The following is a 26,802-nucleotide window of genomic DNA, read 5'->3' as shown; positions in this document are numbered from 1 at the left end:
GGATTTAAAAAGATATGCTAACTGTGGATAACAGTCATTCAAGTTCAGCATAGCTAGCTAGCAATACGATTCACATTTCTTGCTAGCTAACCTAATGACACATGCATCTCTAGCTGTAACCACCGAAAAAAAATATGAGGGAAAAACGTCAGTCACTCACCCACACAATGACATGACATCCTCCCAGCAGCTAGCTAGCTAGCTAATGTTAGGCTCTGTGTTTTTAGCTAGCTAAATACATAGCTAGCTACACAAAGAGATAAGCTAGACCAGAGATGTCAAATTCAATCAGCGCACGGGCCATGTTAAATAAATACAACAAATTCTCGTGCTAGACATAGCCTTATTCTTTTTACAAAAACACTTGCAACTGCGACCCAAACTGGCAATTGTTTTGTAGAAAAAATATGGCCTTTTATAATGTCCAATTATGTACATCGGATGTATATCGGATGTTTACAAACACTTAGGTTAGAAATTTTAATACTCGTCTTTCAACCACTCCACAAATTTCTTGTTAACAAACTATAGTTTTGGCAAGTTGGCTAGGACATCTACTTTGTGCATGACACAAGTCATTTTTCCAACAATTGTTTACAGATTATTTCACTTATAATTCACTGTATCACAATTCCAGTAGATCAAAAGTTTACACACACTAAGTTGACTGTGCCTTTAAACAGCTTGGGAAATTCCAGAAAATGATATCATGGCTTAGAAGCTTCTGATAGGCTAAATGACATCATTTGAGTCAATTGAAGGTGAAAACTGAATTACAACGGTGTCGATTAATATCCATAAACCACCGTCAACAGAACAATACAATAAATGGGTAAAAAAAATATGGTAAATACTGTGCATAAGCACTACACGAAACAATTACCGACAAGGACATGAGGGGGAATAGAGGGTTAAATACACAACAAGTAATTGATGGAATTGGAGCCAGGTGTGATGGAAGACAAGACAAAACCAATGGAAAATTAAAAGTGGATCAGCGATAACTAGAAGGTCGGTGACTTCGACCGCCGAACGCCGCCCGAATAAGGAGAGGGACCAACTTCGGCGGAAGTCGTGACAATGTATTTCAAGGCCTACCTTCAAACTCAGTGCATCTTTGCTTGAAATCAAGGGAAAATCAAAAGAAATCAGCCAAGACCTCAGAAAAATAATTGTAGGCCTCCACAAGTCTGGTTCATCCTTGGGAACAATTTCCAAAAGCCTGAAGGTACCACGTTCATCTGTACAAACAATAGTACGCAAGTATAGACATCAAGCTTCGAAAAGTGCCAATCAATCCCAGAACAACTTCTAAGGACCTTATGAAGATGCTGGAGGAAACAGGTACAAAAGTATCTGTATCCACAGTCAAACGAGTCCTATATCGACATAGCCTGAAAGGCCGCTCAGCAAGGAAGAAGCCACTGCTCCAAAACTGCCATAAAAAAGCCAGACTACGGTTTGCAAATGCACATGGGAAAAAAGATTTTGAGAAATGTCCTCTGGTCTGATTAAACACACATAGAACTGTTTGGCCATAATGACCATCGTTATGTTTGGAGGAAAAAGGATGCTTGCAAGCCGAAGAACACCATCCCAACCGTGAAGCACGGGGGTGGCAGCATCATGTTGTGGAGGTGCATTGCTGCAGGAGGGACTGGTGCACTTCACAAAATAGATGGCGTCATGAGACTGGAAAATTATGTGGATATATTGAAGCAACTTCTCAAGACATCAGTCAGGAAGTTAAAGCTTGGTCGCAAATGGGTCTTCCAAATGGACAATGACCCCAAGCATACTTCAAAAAGTTGTGACAACAAAGTCAAGGTATTGGAGTGGCCATCACAAAGCCCTGACCTCAATCCAATAGAAAATGTGTGGGCAGAACTGAAAAAGCATGTGCGAGCAAGCAGGCCTACAAACCTGACTCAGTTACACCAGCTCTGTCAGGAGGAATGGGCCAAAATTCCCCCAACTTATTGTGGGAAGCTTGTGGAAGGCTAATCGAAACGTTTGACCCAAGTTAAACAACTTAAAGCCAATGCTACCAAATTCTAATTGAGTGTATGTAAAATTCTGAAATAAAGTAAAGCTGAAATATATCATTCTCTCTACTATTATTCTAACATTTCACATTCTTAAAATAAAGTGGTGATCCTAACTGACGTAAGAGAGGGACATTTTACCAGGATTAAATGTCAGGAATTGTGAAAAACTGAGTTTAAATGTATTTGGCTAAGGTGTATGTAAACTTCCGACTGCAACTGATGCTGTATATCTAATTTTGACAAATTGCAACTGATGCTGTATATCTAATTTTGACAAATTACAACAAATGAAAAGACAAATAATATTTGTCCATCCTTTGCTGCTGCGCTTGCAGATGTGCGAAATATGCTGCGACCCTAATCAAAAAGTCCTTAACTACAAACAACAAAAACGTAGGTTAGAGGTTTGTTGCAACATTTCAACTTCAAAGAATTTTACATTTTTCTTTGCACTGCATGGTTCAATGTTGCGGTTGAATACAGCATTGCTGTCTGGTAAACTCAAAATGTATTGTAGCTGAGTAGCTAGTCTAGGCTACTGCTCAAATGTTGCTGTAATAGGCCTACATGTTTCTCCTTTGCATGATGTTCATAAAGTAGATGGCTCTGTTGACTGTTGACTCATTTATGCTCACTTGTGTCCTATTCAGCCTGCAGGCCTTGTGTCCGCACTAGTCCATTAGCAACGTTATGACTGACTTGTGATCATTACCCTTGCTAGTTTGATTGTACTGACTTTCCAGCCTTAGTTACAGTCGTAAAGGTGATTGGTTAGCATGTCTTAGGGGTATAACATTTGTGAATCATCTGCACAACTGGACAGTTTTTGGGGTTTTGGGAACATATCTTTTATGATGTCCCCACAATGTTCCCACCAGTCTATTCCCAAAACCTAATTAAACATTTAAAGAACAGAAAAAATGTGTTCTTGGAACATTCTTGCAACATCAGGCAGATGTTCTATACAAACATTGTATAATCGTCAGCACGACTGGACAGCATTTGTGTTATGAGAACATTTGCCGCAACATAATGAATGTTCTGGAAATGTTGGTTTGCTGGGAAAGTCAATTTTGGTTTGCTGGGAAAACATTACTGGTACATTGTATTGGTACATTACTTGGAAACCTAATGAGAACTTTTGGGGAATGTTCTGTGGTGGTTATTACAGATATTCTGCACAACATTTTTGTGAATGTTAGGAGAACATTTCAAAGATATTTAATGCATTTTTTGTTGTTGAAAATGTTATTATCCTAAATGCTATCCTAATATCAGGTAAAACCCAAACTACAACATAAGGGAAATCTTAGCTAATGTTCGAGGAATGTTCCTGGTTTGCTGGGGAGAAGAGGCAGTCTGCGAGAAGGAGGAGGAGGAGGTTTGCCCTGTGGGTAATTACGCTGGATTGAGGGCAAGAGGTGGAGAGAGAAGCGGGAGAGGAGGGAGAGAGGGACTGGGACTGCTAGAGTCTATAGTCAGTCACCCTACTCAAAATGAAGTCACAGCAGAGAGAGAGCGTGTGTGCTGGGGGTGGGAGAGTAAACAGAGATTAGTGGTAGGCACCAATATTGATATTTTAGGGTAGGGTTTGGGGTTAGCAAGTGGCCATCTCTCTCGGTGGAAGGCAGATTAGCTGGGTTTGCAGCACCGTGTAGAGAGGGTTTTGACTTTGACTGCCTCAGGTTTCGCAGATGCCTTTCTCCGCGGCTTCGCAGCCTGCAAAGGTTGGCCAAAGAGACAGATTGAAATTATACAGATTGCCTCCTGGGTCTCATTAAGAAAAATATATTTATTTTCTAATTGCTGTTGTGACAAAAAGAGTGCTCCTCTTCTCCCATTCGCAATGACATTGAGATTGGACCTCTGGAGGGGGAAGAGGCAGTGTCACATGTAGGCAGGCAGGCAGGCACGCACACACACACACACACACACACACACACGCAGGCAGGCAGGCAGGCAGACAGACAGACAGACACACACACACACACACACAGGCAGGCAGGCAGGCAGGCAGGCAGACACACACACACACACACACACACACACACACACACAATCGCAGACAGGCACGTATGCAGGCGGGCAGACAGGCACTCACACATACACACAGAATGCTGCTCATTCAGAAGCGCACAGACACACAGACTCAAATACACACATCCCCCTAAAAACATGTTCACACACCTGATGTATTCCAACTCCCAATTACTTTCTATTTGCATGTGGAATGGAAAGTGTGTGTGTGTGTGTGTGTGTGTGTGTGTGTGTGTGTGTGTGTGTGTGTGTGTGTGTGTGTGTGTGTGTGTGTGTGTGTGTGTGTGTGTGTGTGTGTGTGTGTGTCAGAGTGTGTGGGCTGTGGAGCACAGTGACAGGGGTTGATACTATGAAGCTCTCACATTACCAACTGTAGTGGACTGGAAAATAAGAAATGCATTGTTTCTCAAGAAGCATGCTACACACACACACACACTCTAATTTAGTGTTCGGTGGGGGCCCAATTAGTAGAGCCAGAGGGGCCACCAACACAAAGAAGTTCAGGAAGAAATTATTTATTTATTTTGCCCCATCTTGTTTTGTCTATAGTTTATTTTACTATATTTTACTATATTATTTACTTATTCAATTATTTATCTATCCATTTATTCATCCAGCTTGCATTCTTTATTACTGTTATTTGTTCTACTTGTTTACACTCACCACTTGATCAACCCTCGTCTTCCTCTCATTGAACTGTCGCTGGTCACCCCTCTGAGCTCTCGGCCTCCATTGATGCCTCAGGCAAACAACAGCCCCATGTTCCCCCACCCTGTCCATACCAACTTGCCATACACATATGCGGCCCGAGCAGGAAGTTGCAATAGGCCCGTGCAAACCAAGGATTAATACCAGCACAAACAGAAATCCTCTTAAACCTAATTCCTAACTCTAAACCTAACCCCTAACCCTAATTGTAACCCTAACCTTAAACCTTACTCCTAAGCCTAAAATAGCCTTTTTCCTTGTGGGGACCAGTGAAATGTCCCCACTTTTCCGCAATTTCCTTGTTTTACTATCCTTGTGAGAACTTCTGGTCTTCACAAGGATGGTAAAACCAAACACACACACACACGCTGGTGTGTACATTTCCCGTTTTCAAATGCAAATAGGGAAGTTAGTGTGTGATTACTTGTAGTGGAATTGTTGGAATACACCAGTGATCTTGTTGCCGATTACCAATACTACAGCCTTGGTTGGGTCTCATGTTAAATCCCTATTTGGATAGAACTGACATAGGGGTTAATAGGTAGGATTGCGATACTGTAACATATCCATATAGTAGGCTATGTTACTGTTACATATATAGGGCAAGTCTCATTGACTTGATATGTGCTGCAGACAAGCAAGGCAGCATTCACTGCTGAGAGAAGAGCTATTGAAATTCTCAACATCTGTTTGCTATGAGCAAGAGAAAGAGCGAGCGAAAGAAATAGGAGACAGTGCATTGAATCACAAAAGTGGAGGACATACTGTACATGTGTCATTTTTTTTTTGGGGGGGGGGGTGTGCTTTGAGAACAGGAAACAGAACAATCTGTCGAGTTCAATCAAGTGCGTGGCAAGGTGATGACATTAAAAGTATTTTGCGTCCCAAATTACACCCTATTCCCTATTTAGCGCACCACTTTGTCACACACAAAAGTTGGGCACTATGCAATCTTGTGTGATTCAGGGCGTAGCCAATGACACTCACAGCAATGAGCTTTGGAGGACCGCATGCAGCAAGAGTTCTCACATTTTAATCAATACGACGACGCCAAGGAGAGAAGTTTTCACAATGTTTTAACAAGGTTCTGACTAGGGCTGTGGCGGTCAAGCAAATAACTGTCGGTCTCACGGTAAGTGACCGTTAATTAACACAAATACATTTAGAATCTCCTGGCTTCCAGGAGAACAGAATAGCATACTCTGAGTTGTCCTTATGTGAGCTCCTGATCTGGCTATGCAAATTGGCTTTGGGCTACACTAGTTCATTTAGCAGAAAAGAATTGCTTAGAATTCCATGGAATTATTGGGTCTTTCTCATAGGCTACAAGTGAAGACAGAGACATCGGGGACGCAATCGCGCACGTCCTTATCTAATTCCAAGGTGCATATTGACGATATTGGAAGAACTGTCCACATTTACTTTTCATCAGCCAACAAGATGAGTAGGCCTAACGAACAGCAAAAGCACTAGCCTATGTCAATCTACTCTCCCCCTTAGTACGAAAGTCAACCTATTCTGTGCTGTGCAAGAAATACATATTCCAAACATTTGTGGGATGCGATAGATCCCAAATGAATACAACCACTAGCATCACAACACTTTTTATGCAATGTGGCTGACGCAACAGATCAGAACATTTAGCTTAACTAAACTATTAGGCTATTTCTTCACATTATAAGCGCAGCAATGCGATTATGCATGTTATGTCTTTATTATAAAGGTGCATTTTTCGTGGTGAAAATTATCTTCCCCAAACTTGAAGCTACTTATGTATGCCAGTTAGGCTCTACACCCCTTGTAAAGTGGATTCATGTGCACAATTTTGATAAGATATTTGGCCACTGTAGGTAATACAAACCTTATCAAAAAATAAAGGCCTATGGGCTTGGCTACTATGATGAGTCGGTTTGTTAAAAATGTATTTTCGAAGTTATTGTAAAAAAATAGCGAGAGAATGAAATAATCAAGACGATACAGTAATAACAATGTGGATAAGAAAGGAGATAAGTGGAGAGCAGCGTCCCAAATGGCACTCTATTCCCTATATAGGGCACTACTTTTGACCAGGGAAGAGGGGGGCATTTGGGATGTACACTAGTAGTGTGTGAACAGCACAAGTTACAGTCACATCTGTGTGTTCACTAGCCACTCTACAGAAGATTACTCAACTGGAATTGTTTCCCTTTCCTCCCCACCTTGATCCATTTGGTTGACCCCTTTCTTGTATTCTTGAGAAAGTCTTTTTTTAAGTTATAGTGGGAAAGTATCTCAAACCTAATTTCTCTGTTCTACATTTCAACTTGTATTTCCGTCTTTGATTCTTGTAGTCTTTGTACTTTCTCTGTGTGTAGGATTCCGGCTTTGAAAGGAGCATGTTGTAGTGCATTGTAAGACTTTGAACCAACCTATGTCTGGATTTCAAACAGATTTCTCCTTTGTTTTTCAAGCTGCTGCTGAATTAAATAACAGACGAAAAAGTAACACACACTCACACTTACAGTATTGATAGGCATATGCATTGAGGATAGTGTGTGCGTTGGTGACAGTCCCCAGACATTGTATTTATTATGTAGTGTGTATATGACCTTCTAACAGACAGACTAACCGATAAGTATGGCTTCTCTATTACTGTAACATAATATGTATAATATCTGTATTGCTATTAGATAGAGATGGAGGGCACACTTATTATTTTATTCATAGTTGAATAGAGTCATAACAGGGCTTAGATTTATCTGTGTACCAAATGGCACTCTATGGGCCCTGGTCAAAAGAAGTGCACTAAATAGGAAATAGAGTGCCCTTTGGGATGGACCCCCAGTGAACTACACATACTCTCCTCAGAGAGATTACAGGAAGCACCCAGTCTGAGCGCAGTTAGCCCCAAAGTGGCTAACTGAAAAACCTACAGAAATCCCCCAGGCAGACTTCAGAGCTCCCTATAAAATAAGCAGGTATTAGCCTTAGCCAATGTTACAGCTTGTAGCTGATACAGAGTTACAGACCCAAGCCTGAAGAAAAGGGAATCAGAGTATCTAGTCACACTGAGGGATAGAGATATGTGTAGAGATGAGAGAAGGAGGATGGTGGGAAATAATCGCCTTTACTTGCTTATCTCTGCGTCCAGGCGGGAAATGTTGTGGCTGTGCCGGGCTGACCTGTGTGCTGGGGCAGGTGTACGACAAGGCCAGCCCCCCCCCCCCCCCCCCCCCCCAATCTACCATTGTCTGTCTCCTACAAACATGCATACAAACACACACACACACACACACAAACACACACGCACACTCACGCACACACACGCATCCACACACACTCTGATGGGAGGAGGTGAAAGGTTCAGTTCCACCCCTCAGTCTCCGGTCACAGGGTCAAACACCTGCTTGGGTTTGGCTACAGATGCTATATGCAAATACACATTTGCGTTTTATCAGCCTCTAGCCTCGGACAAACTTATTCATACAGTATAAGAAAATGGGAGTCTTGTGTTTGAAATCATTGCATTTTAAAATCATAATACATACTCAAACCCTTAACTCTTACTATTCTAGTTGGAATGTTGAGAGAGACGCTTAAGATATGGATTAGTTCTGTCAGTATCTGTGCACGAGAGAGATATAGTAAGAGAAAGGTTGAGTTTTTGCCTGTGGTGCTCAATACTGTACATACAAGCGCAGCTGAACATTTGCCCAGATCTTTTCAGGGCTCCATAAGATTACTACACCTACAGCCACAGAAGTTGAGACAGCTGAGTGTGTGGGGCTGGCTGCATGGGCCTCATCTGGGCATTCAGACTGGCAAGACTGGCAGTCCCAGAGATCATCACTGTGATGTACTGTGCATCCCCCTGACCAAGCCTGTTTGATCATGGATGTGTGTCTGTCATGCATGTCTGTCTGTCTGTCTTTCTGGCTCTGGGACATAGGCTTTGAGGGACGAGAGGAGCCAGGGGGGACTGATTCCAGGACTTGGGCTGAGGTAATGTGTGCTGTACTTTGCATAAGAATCAGGGTGAAAGTTCTGGCACCTAAATATAAACAGTATCAAACTAAATCACAGTTTATTGGTAGCGTACACAGATTTGCAGATGTTATCGCAGGTGGAGCAAAATGCTTGTGTTTCTAGCTCCAACAGTACAGTAATACCAAGCAATAAAATAATAAAAAACAATACACACAATGTGTTGATCCAGCTTCAAATTTCCTGAAATTTCCTAGAAATAAGTCTATCATATAATGTTAAGCAATCTAACAACCTGTATAGCAGTTTATCCAATTCCAAGAGAAGCTTATTTTCTACCTTTCATTCGGAACGTTCGCAGTCTTCCTAAAAATCATGACCACCTTGTTCATTATCTGTTTTCTCTCAGTCACCTATTGTTGCCCATTGTTGCCCTTTCAGAAACATGGTTGACTGAAGAGACAACCATGCTTTATGATATCTCCTTATAATACTGTTCACCACTGTAGAACATTAGGAGTTGGAGGAGAAGTGTGTATTTTTGTTCATAAATATTTTAAAATATTTGTAGTAGAGGACCTCGCACTTACATCAGATAACATTAATGTTTAATCTCTATTCATAAAAGTTCTCACCTGTTCATTTTTTGGTAGTAAAAAGTGGTAATTGAGGAGTACACCATATCAGTCACTGGCTTTATCAATAAGTGGATCAAGGACGTCATCCCCACAGTGACTGTACGTACATACCCCAAACAGAAGCCATGGATTACAGGCAACATTCGCACTGAGCTAAAGGATAGAGCTGCCGCTTTCAAGGAGCGTGAACCTAACCCGGAAGCTTATAAGAAATCCCGCTATGCCCTCCGACGAACCATCAAACAGGCAAAGCTTCAATACAGGACTAAGATCAAATCGTACTACACCGGCTCCGACTCTCGTCGGATGTGGCATGGCTTGCAAACTATTACAGACTACAAAGGGAAGCACAGCCGAGAGCTGCCCACTGACACGAGCCTACAAGACGAGCTAAATAACTTCTATGCTCGCTTCGAGGCAAGTTACACTGAAACATGCATCAGAGCATCAACCGTTCCGGATGACTGTGTGATCACGCTCTCCGCAGCCGATGTGAGTAAGACCTTCAAATAGGTCAACATTCACAAGGCCGCTGGGCCAGACGGATTACCAGGATGTGTACTCCGAGCATGTGCTGACCAACTGGCAAGTGTCTTCACTGACATTTTCAACATGTCCCTGTCTGAGTCTGTAATACCAACATGTTTCAAGCAGACCACCATAGTCCCTGTGCCCAAGAACACTAAGGTAACCTGTCTAAATGACTACCGACCCATAGCACTCACGTCTGTAGCCATGAAATGCTTTGAAAGGCTGGTTATGGTTCACATCAACACCATTATCCCAGAAACCCTAGACCCACTCCAATTTCCATACAGCACCAACAGATCCACAGATGATGCAATCTCTATTGCACTCCACACTGCCCTTTCCCACCTTGACAAAAGGAACATCTATGTGAGAATGCTATTCATTGACTAGAGCTCAGCGTTCAACACCATAGTGCCATTAAAACTCATCACTAAGCTAAGGATCCTGGGACTAAACAGCTCCCCTCTGGCAACTGGATCCTAGACTACCTGACAGGCCGCCCCCAGGTGGTAAGGGTAGGTAACAACACATCCACCACGCTGATCCTCAACACGGGGGCCCTTCAGGGGTGCGTGCTCAGTCCATTCCTGTTCTCCCTGTTCGCAACTGCTCTGCCTCCGACCGCAAGGCACTACAGAGGGTTGTGCATATGGCCTAGTACATCACCAGGGGCAAGCTTCCTGCCTGCCATCCAGGACCTCTAAACCAGGCTGTGTCAGAGGAAGGCCCTAAAAATCGTCAACGACTCCAGCCACCCTAGTCATAGACTGTTCTCTCTGCTACTGCACGACAAGCGATACCGGATCGCCAAGTCTAGGTCCAAGAGGCTTCTAAACAGCTTCTACCCACAAGCCATAAGACTCCTGAACAGCTAATCAAATGGCCACCCAGACTATTTGCACCCTCCCATGCTGCTACTACTCTGTTATTATCTATGCATAGCTACTTTATCAACCCTACCTGCATGTACATCATTATCTCAATTACTTCGGCACCGTTCCCCCCGCACACTGACACATTGACTCAGTACCAGTACCCCCTGTATACAGCCCCACTATTGTTATTCACTGCTGCTCTTTAATTATTTGTTTTTCTTATCTCTTACTTTTGTCTTCATTTGTATTTTTTTAGGTATTTTCTGAAACTGCATCGTTGGTTAAGGGCTTGTAAGTAAGCATTTCATTGTAAGGTCTACACATGTATTCGGCGCATGTGACGAATAAAATTTGATTTGATTAATTGGATGCATCTATTGCCCTTGATTTTGACGTTAGTTTCATTGATATCCTTGCATCAACCTTGGATTTGATTAATAATTAATATAACATTTGTTTTCTATTGGGTGATCACAACACACATTTATTTAAAAGTGGGAACCACTCACTGACATTAGATTTTTGAATACTTTATCTATAAGCCCAGAGCTGCCACCCTTATTGATAATATGTTTTACAAATTATTTGAACAATGTTGCTAATACAGCTATACTTTATACTGACATTTCTGACCACTTCCCAGTTTTCTCTTTGGCAGCTGGAAATTAAGAGCCGATAAGACGGCAGCCCTACCCTCCGGCGCCATGCCTTCTGGGAATATTTAAAAGTCCGAAGGTTATGGGTGGTGTTAGATTTTTGGCTGTCAGAAGTATTAAAATCAACCATGTCAGCCTTTAAATGCTGTTTTATCCAAATATTTAAAGTGTGTGTGGGCGACAGAGAATGCGTTTTTAATATTAGGGCTTTCGGGAGGAACGTAAAATTGCGTGTCAATTCATAATCCATGTGCCATGGAATCGGTACATCGAAAATCTCTTCCCAACTCATTTGCAATCTATATGGCACAGCTGTCAATTTCACAAACAGATAGTCAATGTGTGCCACAGATTAGACTACCGATTGAGCAGCATTCAAACTCCCCCTTGTGATAGTGTTGTGCAATGACAGTATGCCACCATCTACCACTAACGGTCACAGCATAAGCTAGAAACTTTTAAAGGAAGAACCACTGTAGCCTAACTCTCACACCCCCATACACACACACACACATTATCAAACTTTTTTTTTTCTTGTATACTGAGTATATCATGTACAATTATAATGAATATGCTTTGTTTAACTGATTGAACCAACCAACTTTTTTTTGTACTTATATTTGTGGTGTAGTTTTCAAATAAGCCCTTTTGGGCGTCCAACCTCACCTGCAAACCGTTTTTACACATTATTTTTTATCTGTACTGTTTTGTCTTTCACTTATTTCCTTTGGTGCGAATAAATAACCTAAAAACTATGCATATTAACTTAACAGTGTTTCGCTTTATTTAGATTGCAGATATGCATTGGGACAGAGGGTTACTAGAGGGTTACTGAATGCACTAAACATGTTCATCAGTTGATACATATTTGAATGTGAAGTAGATAGTCTGTAGACCATCATCTAAGCTCAACTTGTATTTCACTTTATTTGGATAGTCCTAAAGCATATCTACATATAATTACTAGTGTCACAACCTCATCTGTTTCACCTGTCTTGTACTTGTCTCCAGTCCCTACCAGGTGTCTCCCATTTGTCCCCATTATCCCCTGTGTATTTATACCGGTGTTTTCTGTTTGTCTGTTGCCAGTTCGTCTTGTCTCGTCAAGCCTACCTTGTTTTTCCATACTCCTGTTTTTCTAGTCCCTGTTTTCTAGTCCTCCCGGTTCTGACCATTGCTGCCTGCCCTGACCCTGAGCCCGCCTGCCCATACCATTCGGCTTGCCCTGACCTTGAGTCTGCCGTCCTGTACCTATTTGACTCTGATCCGGTTTACGAACTTCTGCCTGTCCTCAACTTGCCTCTTGCCTACCCCTTGTCTATTAATAAATATCAGAGACTCTAACTATCTGCCTCCTGTTTCTGCACCTGGGTCTCATCCAGTGTCATTATAACTCGAATGACAAATATGCTGTTCAATTGCAACTGATATATAGTTGAGATGCTGCTGATTGTTTGTTGATCATCTATACATGGGCTTGGCATTTGTGCAAGTGAGGCATGCTGATATTGACTTTGGTATTACTGTGTGTAGCTATATTTTCTAGCTAGCTACCTAGCTAGTCAGCCAGTCAGCCCAGGGTGACAGAGAACATTGCATTGTGGGATGTGTAGTAGACTTGAGCTGCAACAGATTTCCCGAAACAATTTTCACATTTCTACCAATCTTGTTATTACAACAAAATGAAACATTTGTTCACAATTTTTTTAAATTATTTAACACTGTTAATTGTCACGGTGTATACATTATTGGAGACAGGCGCAGGTATACGTAATAGTGTCACACTTTTTATGTCTCTATTTTGGTTTGGTCAGGGTGTGATTTGGGGTGGGCATTCTATGTTATTTTTTTTATGTTTTGTATTTCTTTGTTTTGGCCGGGTATGGTTCTCAATCAGGGACAGTATCGTTGTCTCTGATTGGGAATCATACTTAGGTAGCACTTTTCCCACCTGTGTTTTGTGGGTAGTTGTTTTCTGTTTAATGTTTTCTGCACCTGACAGGACTGTTTCGGTTTCATTTTTGCACTATGTTATTTTGTTCAGTGTTCAGTTCAATAAAAGTCATGGACACTTACCATGCTGCGCTTTGCTCCGATTCTTCCTCATCCGACGACGACACCCGCTACAAACAGAGGGTTTCAATACTCCACCCAAAAATACAACATGCCATGAAAAGACAGAAAAGGATTAAGCCCAAAACAAACACGTATACAAAAACACAGGGATGTAACCCAAACAAAATAGCGAGGTTAAACCTCTAATAAATACACGGGACGAGACCCGTAATAAACATTACACGGGATGAGACAGGTAATAACAAGTGCACAATACAAGCAGCACAAAAGCCGAAACAACAAAGCACAGGTACTCACACGACCAACGGACATGGGAACAATAATCGAAAGACAATGGTGAACAGAGGGCACATATATACAATTACTAATTAGGGGGAATGGGAACCAGGTGTGCGTAATGAGATAGTTCAGTGTCGCCTAGAGGCCGGTGGGGTAGACCTCCGGAACTGGTGGACGGATAGAACAGCAGTACCAGGGGGGATTCGTGACATCAATAATAGGAATTCGTGGTTAGGGGTGGACTATCCCTTTAAGATATTGGTTAAGTTGGCTTTTTTTTACAGTATGGGTAATGTCAAATCAACAGCAGGAGCAGAAGTGAGTTTCAGAGGGTCATGGGGTCAGGGAGTGGGCACTGGGTAGTCACTGTTAACATAACGAGAACGTTCGATCGAGTCAATTCCGTATAGTCGGTGGACATCGTTGGTCACTACCTTTTAAACTGTGTTGCATTACGAGGAAAAAGATTGTCGACTGCCGTGAACTTTACAGAAACTATTTGATCAAAGGTCACGCAGTTTTTGATGAAGTCTCCTTCAAGTCGCTGCAGTTGCTTATCAACAACTGCACCATGCAGCCATCACCTGCATTGTGGGAGGCACTATTTGTCAACCAATCATTAGGGTGTTTTTGGTTGGCCCAAGTGAACGTGACCAAAGACGTGATTGAAACGGAAACCAACTTTGCTGCGATTCTAAAGCTACAGGGGGGATGCAAATTAAAGTGATATTTGAGACCTCTCTCTAACCAATTAATTGTACACACGTTATGTTTTTAATTTGCGAGTGTGTGATATGGGGGTTTCGAGAAATGTATTTAGACACCATTCTGTATACTTCTGGACCTTCTTTGGACACTGTGTTAACAACCCTCCAGACGAGCTTCAATGCCATACAACTCTCCTTCCGTGGCCTCCAACTGCTCTTAAACACAAGTAAAACTAAATGCATGCTCTTCAACTGATCGCTGCCTGCACCTGCCCGTCCGTCCAGCATCACTACTCTGGACGGTTCTGACTTAGAATATGTGGACAACTACAAATACCTAGGTGTCTGGTTAGACTGTAAACTCTCCTTTCAGACTCACATCAAACATCTCCAATCCAAAGTAAAATCTAGAATCGGCTTCCTATTTCGCAACAAAGCATCCTTCACTCATGCTGCCAAACATACCCTCGTAAAATTGACCATCCTACCGATCCCCGACTTCGGCGATGTCATTTACAAAATAGCCTCCAATACCCTACTCAATAAATTGGATGCAGTCTATCACAGTGCCATCCATTTTGTCACCAAAGCGCCATATACTACCGACCACTGTGACCTGTACGCTCTCGTTGGCTGGCCCTCGCTTCATACTCATCGCCAAGACAAGACAAGACCCTGCTAGGTAGTGTCTCCCCTTATCTCAGCTCGCTGGTCACCAGCAGGCATATCTCTCTGGTCACCCCCAAAACCAATTCCTCTTTGGCCGCCTCTCCTTCCAGTTCTCTGCTGCCAATGACTGGAACGAACTACAAAAATCTCTGAAACTGGAAACACTTATCTCCCTCACTAGCTTTAAGCACCAGCTGTCAGAGCAGCTCATAGATTACTGCACCTGTACATAGCCCATCTATAATTTAGCCCAAACAACTACCTCTTCCCCTACTGTATTTACATATTTATTTTTCTCCTTTGCACCCCATTATTTCTATTTCTACTTTGCACATTCTTCCACTGCAAATCTACCATTCCAGTGTTTTACTTGCTATATTGTATTTACTTCGCCACCATGGCCATTTTTTGCCTTCACCTCCCTTATCTCACCTCATTTGCTCACATTGTATATAGACTTATTTTTCTACTGTATTATTGACTGTATGTTTGTTTTACTCCATGTGTAACTCTGTGTTGTTGTATGTGTCGAACTGCTTTGCTTTATCTTGGCCAGGTCGCAATTGTAAATGAGTACTTGTTCTCAACTTGCCTACCTGGTTAAATAAAGGGGAAATAAATAAATAAAACATTTTATATAGAAAACTTTTATTAACAATAGCAGCTATTTTGACACTTGCATGTTGATGTGAGCCTGCTGTTTGAAAACCACCACAGTCATCTGTCGCAGATGCACGTTCCCGACATCAATCGCCGACTTTCGTCTCCAGTCGGCTTCGTTACCCTTACTGCTCGAACACACCCAACCTCTTTCTTAGCCCCCCCCCAAACACACACTCATGCACACACGCACCCATCAACAAAAGATCCAGAACTCACAGAGCGTCACAATCTATTGTATGCATCAAATCCCAGATTACCCCTCTGATGGAGAGAGAGAGGGAGAGGGAGGATATCCTGATCCAGGTCTCCAGATCATTAACATAAATCATCTCTGCAATTAAAACCTTGTTTATCTTAATTACTGAACTAATGAGACGAGTCCCACAGGACTAAGTCACACCCTCTGAGGACACTCGAGGATATGAGACGTAGAAGTCTTACAAAAGCACACAGGCGCGCACACACACACTTATGCGCACGCAAGCACACGAACATGTGGAAACACACACACACAAATATACACACACCACACACCAAATTGCATCATCCTCCCACCTCCCCGCCTCATCCTCCTACCTTATTATCCGGGCGCTGCATCATCATCCTTCACTATCCATGATCTATTTAACTGATAGTGACTTGATCAAGCCTACAAGCTCCAGCTCCATAAGGGCTTAGTACAGCACTATATCTTATGATTTCCCTCTACCACAGGGACTAGACACACTATCTAATTCATGACTTTTTAATACTGTAAAACATATGACAGCATCCCTGCTGTCAATGTACGGTAAAAAGTATCCTTGAAATCTAAATGTAAGAAAAAGAACACATTTGTACATAAAATACATTTATTAAAATTGGTAACAACATGAACAACAAATGAACAGCATAATTGACAATAGAAGTAACAACCGTTAATTAACACAAAATAAGAGCATCATTACAACACTCATTTAAAAACAATATTGTGTGCCTCTTGTGTGTGGGATGTGGGTGAGAGAGAGAGGCAAAGAGAGAGATGGAGATGGAGTTAACATTGGGATTGGGTACAATCCTAGATCTATGATCAGGGGCAACTCTATCCGGAGAAAGCGGGTTTAAAGGCGGTGAAACACACAACAGGACAGTTTGGGTAGGAGAGCATCCAGGAGAGAGAAGTCAACGCAGCTTAAGGTGTTCCTCATGGGGCTCAGAAACAATCCTCCTCAGTTCTGGGTCACCTCTTCTCACCCCTAGGACAAGAATGAAAATATATATATATAACAGTAGCCAGAGAGCACCAGGGCTGTTACTCTGTAGGTAAAAAGATAAGTGACAAGGGACATATTAAGCTGGGGTGTGTGTGTACCTACCTCACTAGAGGTCTTCAATCAAACTCAGTGAGCTGTTGGAAGAATTGTGCAATGTAGGGGTTGAGAACAGCTAGTTTCCTCTGGGCCACCTTCTCATGCATTTTGTCCAATCTTCAGGGTTCGTCGTCTTGGGTTGATTTGAACCAGGTATCTGTACAGCCATATATCTAATATAGTTTATAAAATCATTTGAGGCATTGAACAAACACAAATAAGACAGCTAGATACACCTATTTCAAACCCTAGCTAACTAATAAAAATTGCTATAGCCCACGCAGTACCACAGATTATTTAAACAGACTCACAACATTTTCCTTTCTTTGCATACTACGAGTAAAGTGAACGGGTTTAGCTAATACTTTAACATTGTGGAACAATGTTGTTGAGAGGTCATACGGACACGGACGTATGTCGCGCAGCTGAGAGCCGAGTGCACCAACTCACACAGCCTTTGTCACAGGGTTGTGACAGCTAAAGAAGACACTGTCCGGGTGTTGTCGCCGTTCATGCGCTCCCCATTGAGTAGACTGTATCACAGGGACACCTAGATGGCTAACAATATTTGGGTGTTTTCGTAAATTCACTCTGGCTATCTACAGCGATTTCAGAGCACTCTCGTCTGAGTGTGCCAGATCGCAAAATAACGGAGGAATTTACGAACGTGCAACTCCTGTTGAATATGACTACTATAACCTGTTGAATATGACTACTATAAGTAAACGTCGGCAAAAAAAACGGTTTGCACACAAGTGAGCTCAATCCTCTGCATGACTTTCGATCTAGTCCTCTCTATATTTCTATTAATTTACTGTACGATATGTATCCTCCGTTTTTCTCATTAGTTGAATCTCATCGTAGTATGTGTCCTGCTGTAAACTAGCGATACTGATCTGCTCTTACTTTGTAATATATAGTTGAGGAAAGTGCATTCTCTGCATTAATACAGTCCTCTCTTATCCGCATGAAATTCCGTTTAGCAATGGACTGCTGACTCATTTTATTGATCATTTTCACATTTCAGATATGCCTAATTTGGGTGGCTACTGGCTGTAGGTCTAAAGATAAATCAGCAGTAACATACCTCTACCGTCAATATTAAGAGATGAAGATGTAACATATTCTGGAAATTTCGGTACAATGTTTGTGAGCAAGAACAGGGCTACGACAGGCAGGCTTGCCCTCCAAAGTGATGGTGCAGAAAGAACATGCTTTCCATCTGATCCTGCAACCTCCGTTACAAGTAGGCCATATGATTCTGCTTGCGCTGGACTCCAGCGAAGTGACATGATACATCCCTAGTTGATATCGGCCGCTAACGTGAATTACTATCAGCTCCAAATGCAGGTGTAAAACGCAGTTGATTTCTGTGGCTTATCTTGCCTTTTGAAAAAGCATAATTGTTCATGAGTGTAACGATGGGCTTCATTTATTGCATGTGGACATGTGCGGAGGTTGCGTGTTTACTCATCAGATTGTGTTGCTTTATCCTGTTCTAGTAGGCCTAATAATTGCGCAACGAGTCTGTGCGGAACAAAACATGTTGGGGTCGCCCTGCCACCCCCACACCTCTCTCTCCCTCTCCTTCCATTGTGGCCTAAGAGGTTAAAGAACCGGGACCCAGCCACCAAACCCCACATGACTCGGTTTGTGTCATACAACAACAAAACATAAAGTAGGTCTCGTAGCACAATACAGACGGGTGGAAATGATCCTCATCCTTTCCTTACGACATTTCATATTCAGCTGCAGTACATACTGTACAGTACATGGAAGGGAGTTGAAGAAAGTTCTGTTTGAAGTGTCTGTATTTTTGTGGGATTCAAAGACATGGAGCACATCACAGAGGACGTCCCAAACACGCACGCACGCACACACACAAACAAACACCCTCACTGCCCCAACTCCTGTGTGTTGGTTTACAGGACATTGTTTCTTTTCTGTCTAACTGGAGTGAGGTATTGTAACAGAACTTGTGGGGTTTAAAACAGAGTTAAACATGGAGGTATAAACATTTGTCCCCCCCCAAAAAATTGTTATTTGCAGTGTCCGTTGCAAAATGTTTTGCTACAGTGTCCAACTGAACACAACCCAGGTGGAGGAGACATGGTAGCCAAACTCCCTGATGTACAGTATGATCTTGATTCATCATATTAATATTTAGACTTATTTATATTTATATATTTAATGTTCTGCACAGTTGCACTGAACAGAGATTGATAGTTTACAGACTATTCTATTATTCTATTGCATTATTATATGAAAGCATTGATTGCTATGTGTTTGGATTAGCCTTGTGTAGTATTCTGTAAGATTATCATCATCATAGTGATTGATTTTGAGTGTCTGTGTGTATGTGTGTGATGGGGATTGATTAACTGATTGATTGTGTCTGACAGACCTGAGATGATGGTGTAGCCAATGCCCCTCGGTCTCCCCAGATCCTGGTCAATGGCTTTTATCTTGCGTACCTCATAGCCCTGTGGACACACACAAACACACAGGCATACAGACAGGCATGAACACATGTATACACGCACACAAACATACAGAAGAAAGATGTTTAGAACACTGCCACACCGAGAAACTCAGTACGCATACGGACACATAGACACACAACCACCCCACCCCCCCACTAATTAACCATTTATCGCCAATATCCCTGAGCCATTACGCACTTAGTAAACAAGAAAATGTCTGCTGCCACAAAATAACTAACATCAATCCAAAGCACAAATGGACTGGCCTTTTTTGCATTGGCCTTATTTCTCTACTGTTGTTTCAAAACTCTACAGCTGAGCAGATAAGGCTGCAAGTCATGAACAAAAAAATGTAGAGAACGATAAAGAGAGAGGGTTCAGAAAAAAAGCGATTTGAAAAGTCTTTGATCAGCGGAGCTTTCTCGGCCTCCGCGCCTCAATCAGACACGGTGGCGGTGCTTAAAAGTCTCTCTTTCTCGCCATCCCTCTCTCTCCCTTTCCCTCCCTCTCGCTACCTCTTCCAAGCTGACCAGAGAACGCCCCCTCCCTCTCTTGTATCCACCCCCCCCCCCTCCTTTCCTATCTACCTCTCATTGATCCCACAAATTGTGTCTGAGCCGTGTTTATGCTCCACTTCTGCCAAAGCATCTCCCGTCATTGACCAATTACAGCAGAATCAATTACAGCTCTTTTAGAGGGGAGCGATCACTACCAGACAGACAGAGAGAGAGGCAGAGGGAGAGGGGAGAGAGGAAGATAGGGGGGGAGTGGAGACAGGGAAAGAGACACTGTGAGAGGAAAGTGAGCGAGAGAGAAAGAGAGCTGAAGTAATATGAGCAATATTCTCCTGCTGTCCACACAATATGTTCAATCAACCGGCATTTAAACTCCCCTCACCCTCCTCCCTCCTTCCCTCTCTCTCTATTACTCACTCCCTCTCAGCTCAAACATATTCCCCCTCTCCTCTGTGTCTTCATCCCTTATCCCTGTACAATACTACCTTCCCTCATCCCCCTCCCAAAATATACTCCCACTTCTACCATTTCAGCTCAGTGGTTTGACAGCCAAATTGTGTTTGTCCCAGAAAGGGTTTAAATGTCATTTCTGACAACACAGATCCAAAACAACAGCCACAAACTCGGGGCCCTGCGCTGTTCTTTGACAAAGACTTTTCTCTCTCAACCCATCATCAAAGTTTTGTACAGATGGCAGGTTGGTTAGCGGAAACAGAGAGACAGAAAGAGATGGAATGAGAGAGATAGAGACAGGGAGGGATGGAGAAAAAGGGAAAGAGAGGGATGGAGGGAGAATGAAAAGGGAACAGAGGGAGAGAGAAAGAAAGAGAGAGAGAGAAAGAAAGAAAGAGATGGCATTTGAGAAATGACCTACGACAGGGCTACATGTTTGAAATCCTTTTACGTGTAAATATCAGCGGCCTTGAAGACAGTTGACACCCACTCAGGCAATCTAGCCCTGCAGCTTATCACAGGCAAACACTCGTGTGGTGTATTGGGGGTGTGAGGGTTCTATACATTGAGATGTGCATGTTCAAGACGAATGGCTGATTCCTGTCTCCCGTCTCACCATTATTTAATTGTTATAAGACGTGGTTAGGAAACCTACCATAACAAAAGATTGGTGACAAGTAAGTCTGAACCTTCGGCAACTCTTCTGTCCAGAAGAAGTCGTTTTTTCCCCTTAAGTTTAAAACTGTTATTTTCCTTGGTACCGTGTAGGCTAATGTTAGCACAGTGTATTGCTAGCAGAGGCAAGTGCATAGTTGAGCTAGCTAAGAGAGAGAGTTAGCCTTGTCATGGACTGCAGAAAAGGATACGAGACAGACTTTGGAGCGGGAAAACAATGTGATTAAAAAGAGAGGAGGAAAGGAAGAGGAAAGGAAAGGCCATTGGCTGTGAAGACGAACGTTGGAATTAAAAACTGCTAAGTGAGCAAACTCGAAGATGAAATGCCAGTGAGTGACGTGAATGAAGATCACATGATTGAGGAAGATATTGCTGCGGCGGAACATAACGATGCCGTGGTTGAGAACAATTTTGAGAGTGAGAATCAGACGCTAATTGAAAAACTTAAAATGGTTGGAATTGTTGAAAATAATGGACAGTTTGATGAAAGTATTGAGGAGTAGAGCTCATATACAGAATGATTGGAACATTTTGCTCTCGCAAATGACATTGATGAGGGCAAAATTGTGCCTACATTTCTTCGTGTAATGCAATACTACGCAGCCTGCTACAGCCAGACAGGCAGGGTAAGACGTATGGGGATATTGTGGAAATACTGAAAGGACACTTTTCACCAAAACCACCAGTTATTGATGAAAGGTTTGACAGAAGAAATCAGGAAGAGGGAAAATCAGTGACAATGTGTTGTTTGCTGCTGCATTAAGTAAACTATCAGAGCACTGTGAGTTTAATAATGTTTTAAATGACACACCACCAGACTAGTATGTGGGCTACGGAGTGAAATTACAAAAAAGAGACTTGACTGAAAGTAATCTGACCTTGGCAAAGGCAATTGTAAAGTCAGTGTGTCCATGGAACGAGCTCCTTAAGAGGCTTAGCAGTTGAGTTCATCAGGACGAGCCTGCGGTAAAAAGGGTCACATCGAACGAGCCTGCCTACATTTTGTGTGTGTAATGTGGCTAAATACATTGCATTTACTATACACCCTTCTACAGTCAGACAGGCCAAGTAATAAGATGTAGGCATCACCGAGGTCACAGTTAAATTAACAAACTGAAAAACTGCCACTCTAAGTAATAAAAGGAGACTATGCATCACTACTGGGACATTCGTAGCTAGGGAAAATCACACTGGACTGGCCTTCAATGGGTAGAATGGCACATGGAGAAACAGTCCTGCCCGTAATTGTAAATAAATTGTCGTCGGGAGAAAGAGAGGACCAAGGTGCAGCGTGGTAAGTGTTCATCTTATTTAATTAAAGTGAACACTACAAAACAACAAAGTGAAAACCGAAACAGTTCTATCTGGTGCAGACACACAAAGACTGAAAATAACCACCCACAAAACCCAACAGAAAACAGGCTACCTAAATATGGTTCCCAATCAGGGACAACGATTGACAGCTGCCTCTGATTGAGAACCATATCAGGCCAAACACAGAAATAGAAAATCATAGAAAAACTAACATAGACAACCCACCCAACTCACGCCCTGACCATACTAAAACAAAAGACAAAACAAAGGAACTAAGGTCAGAACGTGACAATAAACATGGAGAAGTCTTTAATGGAGAGCTAGGTAGCGTGAAATACATTATATTGAAGCTTAGCTTTATACCAGATAGCAAACCAAAGTTTCTGAAAGCGCGACCTATAACTTATGCTATCACGCAAAAAGTTTAGTCAAGAACAAAGTACTGGAGCCGGTCAGCGTGAGTGAATGGGCGACACTCCTCCTTAAGAAGAATGGTGGAATCAGAATATGTGGAGACTTTAAAGTCACAGTTAAGCCTGTGTTATCTGCTAACACACAGACAACGTTTTCGCGAGCTTAGCTGGGGGTCAAAAGTTCACCAAAATCGACCTCTGCCAAGCCTATTTATTTCACCCCTAGCTCTACCACCCCACCCCTAATCGGAGTACACTAATGGATAACAATACTTAGGGTTCCACTTCCAGCTTATACATACTACATACAGTTCACGAACAGTATATTTTACATTAGTTATCTTTGTTTGTTTTTAGTACCAGCCTTCAGCTACCCTCAAACCCTCCCATCTATCTCTAAAGACCACCCTGTTGTGATTTCTAGCTGTCATATAGTTTTCCACTGTGTTGTGATGTTTCACAAAAGTTCTGAACCTTTATATGATCATAGTTTATACAGATTGTAAATTAAAGTATAACACCTTTGCAAAGAGTATTATTATATTATTGATTGATTGACTGTGATGTTTCAAATCACCCAGCAGGTCTGTTTGCAGAGTTAGCTCCAAGTAAATGTTGTAATTTTTCAACCATTTCTGAACCTTTGATCTAAAACAAGCTACATATGGGCAGTACCAAAACCAAAGTGATCTAATGATTCTGTCTCTTCACAGCCACATTTTCAGAGCTGGGATGGTTGTGTTCCCCATATAACATTCTATTGGTTGCAAGCATTTTGTATAATCATTTAAATGGAAAAACTCTGTTGAATCTGGCGTCATTTTGTGTATCAGTTCATAAACAATGTGCCATGGAATCGGTACATCGAAGATCTCCTCCCAACTATTTTTCAACATGTATGGTGCAGCTGTCAATTTTTTGGTCCTTAAATGAAACTGGTATACTTGTTTTATTTTTCACAATTTTCTTTAGCCAATCTTGGTCTTTAATGCAGGGCCGGCGGAGACGTTCCTTACCTTCTCCCCTTTCCACTTGCCTCAAATTTTTGTGGTAATGCTGCAATCAGTTGATTGTTTTTTTGGATAGAGCAGACATTTCCATATAGTTTTTTAACTACATGTGTGACATAACTCCACCAGTTCTATTTATGATATTTTGTATATTTTTTTGTAATATTTTTTTTCCATTAATTAGTATATTTTCGTTTAACCATAATATTTGTTATACTATTTGTCGTGTCTTTTCTGGTGGAGTAAACTGAAATTACAACCAGTTTTCTATTGCTTGTTTTAAAAATAGAGCTATTTTAGATATTATTTAATTTTCAAATAACCGAAAGTGAGAGGTTGTGTTCTGAATGAAGCGAAAAAGGCCATTCTTGAACATGGGGTGAGCCATTCTTACTAATCTGCCATTGAACCTGTTTGAATTGAAGTATAGTTTTTGTATGACTGAAGCCTTTAGTGAGAGGGCCAATGCTTTAATATTTATTCATATCTGCACTCCGAAATCATATTCATTATATAAATAGGCCTGTTTATATTTGTCTGACTTGCCGTTCCAAATAAAGTGGAATATTTGTTGATAACATATTTTTTTTAAACAAGTCTTTAGGTGTAGGCAGGGCCATAAGTAATTAAGTAAAATGAGAAATTACTAAAGAATTAATCAGGGTGCTTTTTCCATAAATATAATAGTATTGTCCTTTCCACAATAGCAAAATTGTATCTAATTTGGCTAACTTTCTTTAAAATGTATTGCAGGGAGATACAGTGGGGAGAACAAGTATTTACACTGCTGATTTTGCAGATTTTCCTACTTACAAAGCATGTAGAGGTCTGTCATTTTTATCATAGGTATACTTCAACTGTGAGAGACAGAATCTAAAACAAAAATCCAGAAAATCACATTGTATAATTTTTAAGTAATTATTTGCATTTTATTGCATGTTATCAGGGTGATTGGAGGTGTTGTGTTTGCGCCAGACATAGCGTTTTCCTTTATGGCCATTTTTTTTAAATTTTAGTCACATCTAACAAGAGTACCTTCTTCCAAATGATTGGGGAGTCTTTCACCTTCCTTTTGGTGAACACCAAACGTGTTTGCTTATTTTTTCTTTAAGCAACGGCTGTTTTCTGGCCACTCTTTGGAGTGTAAGCCCAGCTCTGTGGAGTGTATGGATTAAAGTGGTTCCAAGGAAAGATACTCCAATTTCCACTGTGGTAATTTGCAGCTCCTTCAGGGTTATCTTTGGTCTCTTTGTTGCCTCTCTGGCTAATGCCCTCCTTGCCTGGTCTGTGAGTTTTGGTGGACAGCACTCTATTGGCAGGTTTGTTGTGGTGCCATGTTCTTTCCATTTTTTTATAATGGATTTAATGTTCAAAGTTTTGGATATTTTTTTATAACCCAACCCCAATCTGTACTTCTCCATAACTTTGTCCCTGACCTGTTTGGAAAGATCCTTGGTTTTCATGGTGCTGCTTGCTTGGTGGTGTTGCAAACTATGGGGCCTTTCAGAACAGGTGTATATATACTGAGATCATGTGACAGATCATGGACACTTAAATTGCTCAAAGGTGGACTTTATTTAACTAATTATGTGACTTATGAAGGTAGTAATTGGTTGCACCAGATCTTATTTAGGACTTCATAGCAAAGGGGTGAATGCATATGCATGCACAACTTTTCCGTTTAAAATTTTGTCAAATTTTTTGCAAAGAGTATTTTTTTTTTTTCACTTGCCCAATTTGGACTCTTTTGTGTTTGTCCATTACATGAAATCCACATAAAAATCTATTTCAATTACAGGCTGTAATTAACGTTTTAGGGATAGGAGGTAGCATTTTCACTTTGGATGAATAGAGTGCCCAGAGTGAACTGCCTCCTACTCTGTCCTAGATGCTAATATATGCAGAGTATTATTACTATTGGATAGAAACCACTCTGAAGTTTCTAAAACTGTTTCAATGATAGCTGTGAGTATAACAGAACTCATATGGCAGGCGAAAACCTGAGAAAAATCCGACCAGGAAGTGGGATATCTGAGGTTGGTTGATATTCAACTCATCGCCTATTGAATTCCCAGTGGGATATGGATCTGTTTGCACCTTCTACGGCGTCCACTAGATGTCAACAGTCTGTAGAACCTTGAATGAAGCCTCTACTGTGATGTGGGGCCGGATGAGAGGGGAATGAGTCAGTGGTCTGGCAGAGAGCCATGTCCTTGTCACGCTCATTGCACATGATATCGACTTGCGTTCCATTACTTCTATAGACACAAAGGAATTCTCCGGTTGGAACATTATTGAATATTTATGATAACAACGTCCTAAAGATTGATTCTATACTTAGTTTGACAAGTTTATTTGACATGTAATATAACTTTTAGAAGTTTTCGTCCGACGTTCGCCTGGACCTGCACAAGCGTTTGGATATGTGTACTACACGTGCTAACAAAAGTAGCTACTTGGACATAAATAATGGACATTATCAAACAAAACAACAATTTATTGTGGAACTAGGATTCCTGAGAGTACATTCTGATGAAGATCATCAAAGGTAAGGGAATATTTATAATGTAACTTCGTATTTCTGTTGACTCCAACATGGCGGAGAAATTTTGTTTCTATCTGAGCGCCGTCTCAGACTATTGCAGGGTTTGCTTTTTCTGTAAAGTTTTTGGAAATCTGACACAGCGGTTGCATTAACCTGTCTAGGATCAGCGTGGCGCTAGCGGCACCCCCCCCCCCC

At 41.6% G+C, this 26,802-nt stretch overlaps 1 protein-coding gene across 1 annotated transcript in view; it reads right to left on the bottom strand.

The window, feature by feature from the left end:
* The window catches only part of LOC129835970 (cadherin-23-like), a 717,892-nt gene that overhangs the window by 302,336 nt on the left and 388,754 nt on the right, over window positions 1–26,802 (bottom strand). Inside the window, exon 9 of the mRNA XM_055901677.1 lies at window positions 19,604–19,682. Coding sequence (XP_055757652.1) covers window positions 19,604–19,682 — 79 coding nt within the window. The remainder of the gene's footprint in view (window positions 1–19,603; window positions 19,683–26,802) is intronic.

The sequence above is a fragment of the Salvelinus fontinalis genome, chromosome 37, assembly GCF_029448725.1.
Source record: "Salvelinus fontinalis isolate EN_2023a chromosome 37, ASM2944872v1, whole genome shotgun sequence".
NCBI lineage: Eukaryota > Metazoa > Chordata > Actinopteri > Salmoniformes > Salmonidae > Salvelinus > Salvelinus fontinalis.
Note: the sequence above shows the minus strand (reverse complement) of the source record. Positions and strands in the feature narration are given on the sequence as shown.